We start from the raw sequence: 13,208 nt of genomic DNA, 5'->3' as shown, positions 1-13,208 counted from the left end.
AGATTGTCGGACTGTATAAAAAACAAGAGCCAACTCTATATTTTCAATAAGAAATTAATTTTTAATATCCAGACACATATAGGTTAAAAGTAAAAGGATAGGAAAAGTTATATCATGTAAACATTAGTTATCTAAAAAACTGGAATAGGAAGAAGACACGATGAGTGGTATAGAACATGGCCTACCTTTCTCTCAAAAGGTGCTGTGGCAAGTTCAGAAAGGACTGGAATTTCTAAATGAAAATCTGAACTTCAGATCTCTTAAACAAAAGGAAGTCATGTTAACTTTAAAGAACTCATTCCAAACCTTCCCAAGATTGAGTGTGCCTTCTCACGCCAACAACAAAAGGAGGTGATCCTCGGTATTGTTTATAAATTATTTTTCATAATGTTATTGGATACCATGCTTCTTACATTCAACTTCTCCTTATATCAATTTTGCACATATTAAATGAATATATGGATGTAAAATTTTTAGCATAACTAGAAATATTACAATATCATTCTATTGAAGGAATTTCAAGTGTTTCAATTAATTTATTGGGATTAGTACTACGAAAAAGGGTCTCTGGGAGGACCAAGTTCATCTTCAAGGGAACATGGTCCCCAAATATTCTCAGTAGTAGATACCTAGTTTTACCTTCAGGGTGATATTTCAGAAAAGGCCTCCTTATTTCTTTAATATAGTGGAAGTAAACCTCTAACCATTCAATGGTTCAGAACTATTCAAGTGATTCGTACAGTACTTACCAGAAAAGGGTTTTTTGTTTTGTTTTGTTTTACTTTTGCAATTCATCTATTATCAGATGACTAAGCAATCCTCAATAAGCTAATTGGCTTTCAGTATAGGAACATCCTCTGCAATGTATTCTAAAGGTCAGGAGCAGCGGGTACAGAGAATAGTTTCATAATGCAATGTTTTATGGAGTCCTTGATAATAATTGCTTAGAAGCCTTGGATGAATCAAAATGTTATAACTCTAGTCATTTTTCTGGATCAAATATTTATTTTTCTTGGAGAAGATTATAGAGTATCATCAAAATTTACTTACCAGAACTCAGATGTGCAAAACAAACTGTCTTATAACTAATCTTCATTCTCTAGAAACCATGTTTTCACTGATAGTACAGAAAAAAAAAAAAAAAAATGCAGGCTTACCAACTATTTTCTTCATTGTTGTTGAATTTAAATCAGTCTTATTCAAGGGGATAGTCTAAACTCTTTTTCATGACTTTCAAAGTCTAAACGCTCTTTCATGACTCTTTAGGACATGAAAACTGATGATGTTTCCTTATATAATCAGATGCCATATTGGAAAAGGAGAGAGAAAGAGGAGACCTCTTTAAAAGAGAGGACTTCTTGAATTCAGCAGACAGATGTGACCACATTTTCTATACTGGTGTGACTTGTGAAACCATTTCTTCATAAAGGTCAAGGCACAGTGGTTCCCATTGGTGATATGTCCTCATGTGGGCTCTTGCTTCCATGGCCAATCATCTAAGCCTGGCTATAACTCTCTTTGGAACCACATCTTGGGTGACCATTTCTACAGCATTCATAGTAACAGTTATTTTGATCTTTAGCCTTGTAGCTCTTCTTTGGCTCTCCAGTCACCTTCCAGATACTCTTCTACCTCAAATAGATCACAGGGACCACCTGCACTGTCTTGGCCCACTGGCCTAAGCTAATTCCATTCCATGAGTTAGAAGCCACATTGGCTTCACAGTCATACCATTCATAAAAGGAAGAACAAATCTCCTTGTGGAACTTTTTTGCATACATTTCTAAAGAACAAAGTGGGAATTAACTAGGCCTCAGAGCCAATCTACAACCAATGTGGAGAGTATAAATACTACTGCTCCCTTTCTCCTAATAGGGACAATTCTGAGATGTGGTTCTACCCTCAAAACTGTACTCCATGGAACTCTCTTTGATCTCACATCCTGGATTGGCCTTCTTCCCTTCCCAGCATGTTTCCCCATTTTCCAGGTGGTTTTTTCTAGGAACATTTCCTGAGTAACTATCCTCATAGGAAAATTTGTTTGAGGGTTATATCCTGTCACAAAGAGGAGGGTGAAAAGTAAAAATGCTTGTTCTCCCTATTTGTCCTTTCTTCTCCAAGCCTTTCTCCCTATGTTGGAAGGCCTCTCTACCCTCCCTTACTACACTATAGCTGATCTTATGTTAGGGATAGGAACACTAAAGCTGGATAAATATTCAATCGTTCAAATAAAGTTAAATACTTGAGTCTAAGTCTAACAAAAAGCATATAAGACTTAAATATTTAAAATGATAAAGCAAAGGTCTAAATAAATGAACATTCCATGTTGATGGATTGGAATATTCAGCATATGAAAGTGTCAATTCTCCCTAGATTGATACAGAGGTTTTACAGAATTTATTTCAAAATCCCAAACAACATTTTTCAGTAAACACAAAAAAGAATATTGTCAAATATTACGGAAAATCAAAAGAACTAAAATAACTAAAAAGTAATTCTGAAAAAGAAGGCAAATTTAAGCCATAAGAATCAAGACTAGGTAGCATTAGCAGAACAGACACAAGAGCCAACTGAGAAGAATAGAGCATCCAGCAACAGCCTCACACAATACAGGCAACTCATTTTTGACAAAGTTACAAAAGCAATTAAATGGAAGGTTGGGGAGAATAGTCTTTTCAAGAAATGGTGCTGAAACAATTGGATATTCAGGCTGGGGTTGTAGCTCAGTGGCAGAATGCTTGCCTAGTATGTGTGAGGCACTGGGTATGATCCTGCACTGGGTTTGATCACTGCATACAAAATTAAGCAAATAAAGTCATAATGTCCATCTACAACTACAAAAAAACAAAACAAAACAAAACAATTTGATATCCATAGACAAAAAAAAAAATCTTCAACCTAAACATCCCATCCTATATAAAAATGAACTCAAAATGAGCCATATATTTACATGTAAACCATAAAAATATAAAACAAAGATAACGTTGAAAATCTGCGGAAGGTAAGGCTTTTGAAGAATTCTTAAGACATGATACCAAAAACATGATCTATAAAAAATAGATAAACTCAACTTCATAAAAAATTATACATTTTTGTTCTGTGATTTATTAACAGGGTGAAAAGAATGTACAGACTGAGAGGCATATCTGAAAAGCACATATATCTCTCAAAGAACTCAGATTTAGAATATATAAAGAACTCCCAGAATTCAACAGTAAAGAAACAATTCAATTAGAAAATGGGCAAAAGACACAGAGACCTTTCACTGAATAAATATACACATGATAAATAAGCATAAGAAAAGATGTTTAACCTCATCAACCATTATAGAAATGCAAATGAACCCACATTGAGGTATCACTATATGCCTATCAGCAAAACTAAAATAAAAATAGTGACAATACCAAATGGTGATCAGCATGCAAAGAAACTATCACTTGGACTTTGTTGGTGGGGATATAAAATAGTATAGCCAGTTTGGGAAATAGTTTGGCAGTTTCTTAAAAACTAAATATGCCACAACCACACAAACAAGCAATTATACTTGTAAGCATTTATCCCAGAGAATGAGAACTTATGTTCACATACAAGCCTGTACGCAATTATTCATAGAAGCTTTTTTCATAATAGTCAAAAACTTTTAACAACCACAATATCCTTTCATAGGTGAATAACTGAAACCGGTATACACATACCATGGAATAGAAGTCATCCAAATTACTGATATATCCTGGATTCTGAAGGCAGTATGCTCAATGAGAAAAGCCAACCTCTAGAAGTCTCTTGCTGTCTGGTTCCACTTATACAGCATTATAAAAATGACACAATTTTAGAGAATAGATTAGAGGTTGCCAGGGTTTTAGGATGGTGGGGAAGGGGTATGAGTAAATATGAAGACCAACTCCAACGTGATAGAGCAGTGCTATATTTTGAATGTAGTAGTGGTTACAAAAATCTACCCATGTGATAAGTAACATAAAACTATATACACTGTTCTTGATATTGTACTATAATTCCTGCTCTTGATATTGTACTATAATTATGTAAGATGCAACCATTTGAGGAAACTGGATGAAGAGAACATGGGGCCTCTGTAATATTTTTGTGAATTTTGGGAAAAATAAAAACTACTTCAGATTAAAAGAAAAAAAATGTGAGGCACTGATTTGTGGGCATCAGAATTACCTGAGGCAAATGTTCAGATACACAAGTTTTCTGTATTTCATTCTAAACTCACTGATCTAGAATTTTTTTTCTCTTTTAAAATTGTAATTCTGGGGAAATATACATAGCATAAAAGTTACATCTTTACCATTTTAAAGAGCATAGTTTGGTAATGTTAAGTTCATTCATGGTGTTTCGCAACCAACGTCCAAAATTCTTTTCATCTTGCAAAAGTAAAACTCTATATGTGTGTGATAATAACTTCCCACTTCCCTGGACCCTACCTGGGATCTTTCAGACTCACATGTACCAGGAACTCAGCAGTTTCCATGTTTAGATAACAAGGAAGCTGTTTGCTCCCAACAATGATAACCTGACCTATAATAGCTGATACCACTGCCCAAGCTGTGTACCTCCTTTCTCAATTAATTCTCACACTATTCTAAAAGTTCTCAATTACTGTATCTATTCCATGAATGAGGGAATGAGAAAACTGACTCAAGAGGTTAAAAACATTGACTTAATTCACACAACTCAGGTTCATATACAGATCTGATGTGGTCCCCAAATTTGCCATACCAGCTTCTTTATGACCGTGGCTTCAAGTTTAACTACAGATGTCTTTTTTGTAGTTTCAAAAGCAAAGACCAAAGGGACAACTTCGCAGTTGAAGCTCTTCCAAAACGCCACAAGTTTGAAGCTTTACCTCAGTTTTAAAGTTCTGAAAGCATGGTTTCTAGTTGTGGTTGGAGTTGGTCGGCACAAGAGAGAAATGTATTCCTTTCCCATGTTTGCTAGTTTGTCTGAGTCGTATCACCACAAAGACAGAAGAGAGGGAAGAAGGAAGCAAGGAAGGGAGGGAGGAAGAGAGGGAGGGAGGGAGGAAATACAGATGAATGGATGAAGATTTACTGGGTGCCAATAGAAAACATTGTCAGATATACATGAAGAGTTTCCATTTTTTTTCCTCTGAAAGATCTTGCACCCTGAAATACAGTTAAAGATTCTAAGTGTACATAAGTTGGGTAAGACATCATCCTAATAAGAAAATTTCAAAACTATTTTTGAAATAGTATTGATACATTTTTTTTTAAAAAGAAAAATCAAGCATGCTGTTCTTAAAAACAAAATTTATAGATTACATATGCACTAAGGCAGGTTGATAAACTTCTTTCAAACCTTTGAAACTTTGGGGGAAAAAAGTGAAAGACATAGTTTAGCGGGTGATTTAATAGCCCCCCGCCCCCCCCCCCAGAACACTTTCTCTAATAATAAGGGGCAAAGTACATGCAGTCGTGGAAACCACAAATGCTCCATCACTGAATGAATGAAGAATAAGTTGTCAGTTTAAAAAAAAAAAAGAGAGAGAGAGAAAGAAACTGTTTTGTTTGCACCATATATGCCATTGCCCTAGCATTCTCTGGTTTTCAGTAGTGTGATGGTAAAGTAGGGAAGAGGTGATTCTTCTTGAGCAGAGGCTGGAAATACCGGGTCTGGGAGACATTATTTCAAATGGGTGCAAAATGAACACAAGTTCCTTACGTGGGCTTGCAAACTCAGAGAGGCTGTCTCTTGTCATTGCTTTTATTTATTTACTTTTTCCCAGAAGAGGAATCCCAGAAGTACCTGTCTCTGACATTTTGCAGAGCTTGACGAAGAGTATAGAAAGGGTAGGGGATGATGCTATTGAAGCCAGAATTGGAGACAGGCAGTTAGTGTAGAAATAAGGGATCAGGTCAAATGGAGGAAATGGAGGCCATGAAAGTCATCTGCCTCTGGAAGTTGGAGACTGCCCCTGGGAGACTGGAATGTCAAGGCTCTCTGGAGCCCATTGATTACCAAATTTACCTGCACTTGTCAGGGACTACAGGCAAGGGGTTGCTAATAATGCCCCCTGGGCCCTTGCCTGGCTGAATCACTTTGGCCCTCCCCCTGCCCCATCCACTTCTCACTTTTTAAAACATCTCACCTGCAAAACCAGGCCTAGTCACGTAGGCAAGAAAAAGAGATAAGGAGGGAGAGAACTGGAGAACAAAAGAGAACTTAACCTATAAAAGATGTAGGGTGCCCTCACTTCTTGGGACTTAAGAACATCAGCCATGGCCCCCTCCTCCCCCTCGGGAGAAGTCTGTATTATTACTACTTTTAAATAAAACCTGCTTAATATGCTTGTCGTGGCATGCTTCTCTGGTGTTCAAACTTCAAAATTAGAGGAAGCAGAACTGTCACCTGTATACGGCAGCATCACTACTTGCCAACAAAAGGAAATGAATGCCCCAGACAGTAGTAGGAAGGGATTAATTAAAGCAATTCCAAAGTTGTGGAGCGCAAGCCTTAGCCTTAGCAAAAACCAAAGGACATGGAAACGCACAGCCTGATGTGGGTATATTTGTTGCAAGAGCAGAGATTACAAAACAGCCCTGATGTGGGTGTATTTGTTGCAACAGCAGCCCTTATAGAGTGACCTAAAAAGAGGCAGAGCAGGGAGCTGAGCGCTTAGAGCGCTCTGGGTAGGCAAGAACATCAGAACAGAGAAGGGCGCTTTAGCCTGATGGTACTCCAACATTAACTCCCGCAGACACCCAAGAAGTTCGTTAAAACGCAGATTCTGAGCCCCTTGGTAAGGAGGAGGGCCCGAGAATCTGCATTTCCAACAAACTCCCAGGTATTACAGCTGCTGTTTGTCAAAGCACCAATCTTTGAGTAGCAAGGAGTTGAATGTTCAGGGGAGAGGGGTGTGAAGAAATTCTGAACTACAGAAGAAAGGGGCTTTCTGAAGAAAGCGGTAAACTTTTGGGGTGGCAGCAACCTCAAATTGGATAGGCAGGTCAGGGAAGAAAACTTAGGTCTGGAAACTTAACTCTTAGCAGTTTCAGGAGGAAATGAGAAAGGAGGCATTTGCCCTCTGGCTCCGGAAGAAAGTGTCAAAAGGCAAACGTCTTTTAGAGGGGCAGGAGATGCACACCTGAACACTGTGGGCAGCTGGACCTGCAGCCTGCTCCGGGACACAGGGAGTTTGAGCTGACCAGCCCTTACCTGCGCTCGCCCTGGTCGGTGTAGATGTTTAGAAAGAGGCCCTCCCTGGATTCCTGGAACACTGGGCCAGAGAAGCTGAGGTGCAGCTCGTAGCGGCTACCAGGCTGTAGGGCTTCACCGAGTTCCAGCACCATGTATTGAGTGTCCATAGCGAACCACACGTCATGCACCGGCACGCGACCCACGGTGGCGTTCCCAGTGCCGGGATACAGTGGACCCCGCACTTCAGTGCGATCGTAGTCCAGGAAGAGGCTGTGCAACAGTAATCTCGTGGTGGACATCGTGCAGCGCACTGTGATGTTCACCCGGCCAGTGAAGCGCAACAACTGCGCCGAGAGCTTGTCGGGCTGCAACCGGGGCCACAGTTCCAGATCATAGTGAAGCGGCACCAGCCAGGGGGGCAGGCGCAGCTGGTCCCAGGGCCCCGGAGGTCGCCAGTCTTGCGAGGTGGCTGTCACCTCTGGCTCACTTGTAGGGCCGGGTTCCTGCGTTGAAGGTGGCTCCTCCTGCCCCAGGGGAGAAAAGGACGCGGCGTTCGGGACAGCGAGTCTACGCAGCTCGGACGGCTGGACACGAGCGCAGTGGCCATACAGGGAAGCGAACACTGCCAGCGCCAGCAGGAGTGCGGCAGCCAGCCCGGCCAGCAGCAGGGCCACTGCACGGCTCACATAGAAGCCGGAGCTGGTGGGGGGCTCCATAGTGCGAATTCGGCGCTGGCGAGAGATGGGAGACTCCAGATAGCAGCAGAGACACAAACCCGAGCAAGGGTGTTGGGTGGTGGGACCCCCAACACCCGCTGCCCCTTCTCTCTTGTACTATCCCTCCTCCTCCTCCACGAGAAGCCTAAAACTGCGACAGGAGAGAGCGATTGGGACCACGGCTTCCCCCTCCCAGTTAATCAGATCCAGGTCCCAGCCTACTCAACCCGCCCCACCAGATAGCTGGGAAGAGGCGGACCCGACACACCAAGATGCGCGCCCCTTGGGGTCCGAAGTGAATGACCGCGCAGAAGAGGCATCCGTGGTAAGTGCAGGCAGGGAGCTGTAGAACCTAACTCTAATCTGGACATTTCCGAGGGGTTTAGAACTTGTTGGGGGGGGTGGGGCTGTTAGTCTTAAAATGTTGTCGCAGGAGCGTCAGAAAACTGAGCACCTTCTCTTGCTTGACCACAACTAGTTCCCGGCAATACAAATGCTCAGCCACCAGCCTGGGCTCTTGTGCTGGTGGGGAGGGGCGGACCCAGAATATTTGGGAACACGCTTTGAAATGACCCTTGAGGGAGGCAACTGCTTTTTCATATTATCTGAGGCCAAAACTTACAGTCCCCAAATTCGCCTCCTGAATAAGGACAGGATGCATGAGGCCGGAACAGAGAATGTGAACTTGGAAACAAGGTCTGGGGTCCTGGAGTCTTTCTGGAATTTAGGAAGCTGGGTTGGAGGAGGGGTCGACAAAAAGCTATGGAAGCGTCGAGTCTGCGGCTCAATCAAGAAGAGGAAGTGGGGGCCGCTCTACCTCGGAAAGAGGGAGCACGGGAAGCCTCCGCAGTTTTGCGCGGCGGAGTTTTCCCTTCCTGGAGCCTGGTCGGCTCTCCGCAGCCCTGCGGGGTGTGGGTGGGGGACTCTACTCCCACTTTCAAAACGCGCTCATTTGAAGCAAGGAGGATAAAACTATCCAGCGGCCAGCCTTTCCACCCGGAAACCGCTAGGCTGGAACTGGCTCCCCAAACTGCCCTCGTCAGTAAGGTCTTGGGCTTGCCAGGCATCTGTTTGCTATTTAGCGGGTGATCCTGGGCGAGTTCCTGGCGCTGCTCTTGGTCTTGCACGCACGCAAGCACGCGGGAGAATTGGTTGAAAGGATCAGAAGGCGTCGGAGAAGAGGAAAGGGACAGTGGTTAAGATCCCACTGCAAGCTGAAGATTTATTTTAGAGCCTCCCGTCTTTACAGTCCTTTTATTATACCCAACCCGAACGAAAATAATTTTCCTGTCGCAGTTATACAATGGGCTTCACTTTCGTGTTTTGCTTTTATCTCTCTTCCAGTGATGAAACCCCTTTCACCTGAGTTTGGAAACAGGGCGGACCACAATGATTCTCGTGGGAAATGGTGCTTCCTTGCTCCTTTGACTGCAATTAATCACCTCAACAATAAACCAAGACAGGAAGGTGGACGGGGATTTGACTTTAAACTCAGGTAGACGGATGTGCTGTGTAATCTGTGAGCCAGTCTCCTGGTTCTAGTTTCGAGAGTTACTTTCTTCAGAAATGGAACAACCATTTTAAAATACTTATAACTATATGCATCACTCTCAGAAGACGCTGGGCAGAGCTGAGAGAAAAGTCTCCTCTATTTCTACATACAGTTCTACAGTTGAGCTATCAGAATTGTGATTTACTGTAATAGCAGGTTCTCTGGGTTTAGGATAACAGATGGGAATTGAGACAGATGTGAAAATATTTAACTAATTACTGACTTTACCAACCTCTGGACAATTTCTTGAAAGATTTTAAAGGATTCCAGACTTCCGAGTAAAGGTTAAAAAGTAAAGAAGTCAGTAACAGGATTACTTCAAACACATTAGACATGTTTCTCCCCTCAGTAACAAGAAACTGTACTGGAAGATGTATATGCAAATGCGAGTTTTGATTCTGTTTTTCTAACATCAAAAAAACAGAGATTGGCTCCCACATAAGAAGTTTCAAAATCATTGGGTACAATGATTCAACAATTTAAATATCTCATTAAAAAAGAAAATATTTCTGATAAATCATTAAAGTTACTCAAAAGAATTTACAAAGTGGCTTCCTGACTGAGTCAGGATTATAACAATTTAGGAAACTGGAAAATTATTTGACATCTGAATGAAAATATTCACTAGAAATTTTTAAAAATGTTTTTAGTGAGTTTCACAGAAAACTACTTTTTACTGAGATCAGTCAAAGCAGTGATTCTCAACTGGGTGTGACTTTGTTGTCTCTTCCCCATTTGGCCATGTCTGGAGACAGTTTGGGTTATCACAACTGGTGGAAGGGAATGCTACTGGTATCTAGTGGGTAGAGACCAGGAATACCACTAAACTTCGAAAAATGCCAAGAACAGCCCCCAATGAGAATGAAGCAGCCTGCACAAAATGCCATTTGTGCTGCCTTTCAGAAATTCTGAGCAAAAACAATTATCAAAGCATTTTATATGATATCCAGATAAAAACTTCAGCTATTCATCTTGTGATATTTACTTTTGTTGTTCATGTTTATGCTTTGGTATGTCTATTATTTTTCTATCTTTATTTCTTATACTTATTATGGACTACTGTAATACATTATTATACATCTTGGGTCCCATGACTTAATTTTTCTTTTTATTTTTCTAATTTTACTGTGAAAATTCCATTTTAATGAATATTATATTCATAAGTCTGAAAATAAAAACTTATGAAAATTATGTTAAGGTATCTTGCTTCTACTACTTTTATAATTAGTAATTTTTTAGTTTGCGTATCCTTTCAGTATTTTTTCATGCAAATGAAATAAATACAATTATAAACCCATGTATTTCTCCCCTATTCTTCAAAAAAATTGTGTACTGTATTATAGTTCTGTACCTGTATTTTCTCTTGTTTTTTGTTTTTTCCAAAATATATTTATTTTTAAAAACAAAAATCAGATGTTTTATAGAGTCAGATTTTAAAAAACAAACCAGAGTTCAGATTCCAGCTTAGAGTGAAAGCTGAACATGAGTAATTTCATGCAGAAGTGATTTCTCTCTACAGGAGATAAAACATTCTGCTGAACTGTAAGCACTCAGTTCTCTAAATCTGATTGTACTTCTGCCGTCATTTTATTCCATTTCAGGGCTCTGACATGCAAAAGAATCCATCTCTAAAATTCAAAGTTTCGGGATTGAGATGAGCGATTGCTGGGCTTGGGTTGGGGTTTATAACCAATTCGTTCATTAATCATCTGTTCCCGGCTCTTGGGGTCATTGCTCTGCCTCCTACAACATCCACGTCTTCCTTCTGTTTCTTACGGGTCTCCAAGTCCTACCAAATGCTCTCAAACTCTTTAATGTCATCAGGCTTCAGTTCTGGGCACTTTGATTTCCGTCGCAGCATACTGAAATTAACACTGAGCCAGAGCTGATGAACTACTGAACTATTTTCAGCTCAATTCACAGGATTATCCTCAGGATCTAAGGAAATCTTGAATGGATAAGTCATTCATTAAACAAACTCTTCCTGTGCTCCAGGTACAGAGTTAAAAGGCACAGTCACAATCTTGTCCAGTTTACCTCTGATGCCCCAGCACCAGCAGAGCACTGGGCCTTACAAAGAGAGCTGCACGCAGTTTACCTGAAGCCTTCCTACCCATCATCTCATTCTCTATCCAACACAAAGAACAGGCTCTTTTCATGCACCTGTATTTTCATTAAAAGACAAAACAAAACATATTGGCCATCCTTCCATATCAGTCCACAGACATATTTCACATAGTTTTCTACAGCTGCATAGTATTATACTGAATGGATATTTGCAAAGGTTTCCCACATTGGGTTATTTGAAAAATTTTACCAGAGTACAGTCACACAGGCTTTTATTTAAAGGCAAAGGATATGGTGCACCAAGAAAAAGAAGAGTATAGGTGGGCTGGGGTTATAGCTCAGTGGTGGAGGCAAGCGCTAAACATATGGGGCACTGGGTTCAATTCTCAGCACCACATATAAATAAATGAATAAAATAAAGGTCTATCAACATCTAAAAAATATTTTAGAAAACAAAAAGTACAGGCAAACACTGGTGGTCAGGGAGCTATGATGTGCAAACTCCCCAGGGCCCTTGTTTCTACAAATGGACCATTTCGTATCACCAGTTTGAACCACCAAATTCTGTGAGAGAAATCTTGTCTACAGAGAACTCAAAGAAGAAACCCTTAGGCCCTTTAAATAATCAAGCTACGTTTATCAAACCTGTACATTCAGTTCCAAAACTTTAGTAAAGAAACAAACCCTAGAAGTCTCCAGGGAAAAGTTCAGGCTTTAATCCCTATACACAAACTGGCCAAGAGTAAAAACATATATCCAGATGGAAAGCATAGTAAGGACAACTGAAAATCTCTTCCCTCATAGAAGTCATGTAAACATTGGGAAAATGTCAAATTTAACTATCATAGAACTCTGGAAATTAACTGAAGGTTTGCAGCAATTCTAGAAGTGTTTATTCAAGAAAAAATGTCAAATTTCAGTACAGAAGGAGTGACCTATGTGGCAATTCTCATCTTCTTCTTCCCAGATCCATAGAAACTGAAAATCGATAGCTTACAAGCATGGTGAAAAAGTGTAGCTGGCAGCCCCTGAAAAGAGCAGGAAGGTGCTGCAGCCCCTTCGAAGCTTCATTTTCAAAGAACTGTCATAAAACTGAAAGACCCACTTGCTAGACTGTCTTTATTTGACCTGACTCAGAGTTCACCCAAATGTGAGCAGTGTTTCCCCAGTGGCTTTGGATGAAAACAACCCCAGGCAACTGTTTAATATTGTAATTGCTGAAGGTGAGCAAACAATTGGGGCAAATTTTAAGCTCATCAAAAAGTCCAGGAAAAATATACCTATAAGGGGCTTTGAAAAGCTCCAATTCATTCCCCAAAAATCTAAAAAGACATACACATGTATGAAACTATGAAATGTGCTCAGAGAATACCTGAGAAGAATCTAAGCTTTCACTTTTAGCTAATCTTGAGGCAATTCTTAAGCTAAATGTGAAGGCTAAGACAGAGCTGTCAATTGCCTAGCTGAGTTTTGAGAGGATTACTCAACACACACACACACACACACATACACACACACCCTTTTTAAGGACTGGGAGGATTACAAGTTCTAAGCATTTGAGGAAATCTCTGTTTAGTCATTAGTTGATCACTAAGCTAACTGAGCAAGGATCAGAATTTACTGAATTAGTTTAGGAAAAAAAGATGGTTATAACAAACTCTGGAAAGGAATGAAAATCTGATTTTCAGAGT

General features: G+C 40.5%; 1 protein-coding gene and 1 pseudogene across 4 annotated transcripts in view; both read right to left on the bottom strand.

Moving 5' to 3' along the window:
* Positions 1–9,235, bottom strand: part of LVRN (laeverin) — a 108,811-nt gene extending 99,576 nt beyond the window's left edge. For 2 of the 3 annotated variants that reach the window (XM_079143878.1, XM_079143880.1), the window contains exon 1: positions 7,201–9,235. In XM_079143878.1, the coding sequence (XP_079000004.1) occupies positions 7,201–7,898 (698 nt within the window). In that variant the 5' untranslated portion in view covers positions 7,899–9,235. The remainder of the gene's footprint in view (positions 1–7,200) is intronic. The other variant, XM_079143879.1, reaches the window with a different exon arrangement.
* A 12-nt stretch (positions 9,236–9,247) lies between these two features.
* LOC306663554 (anaphase-promoting complex subunit CDC26-like) lies at positions 9,248–11,469 on the bottom strand (annotated as a pseudogene). Its single transcript has one exon. The product of its transcript is annotated as an anaphase-promoting complex subunit CDC26-like (transcript).
* Between the last annotated feature and the right edge of the window lie 1,739 nt (positions 11,470–13,208).

This window comes from Sciurus vulgaris (genome assembly GCF_902686455.1).
Source record: "Sciurus vulgaris genome assembly, chromosome: 6".
In the NCBI taxonomy this organism is placed as follows: Eukaryota; Metazoa; Chordata; class Mammalia; order Rodentia; family Sciuridae; genus Sciurus; species Sciurus vulgaris.
This window is presented reverse-complemented; position numbering and strand designations above follow the sequence as displayed.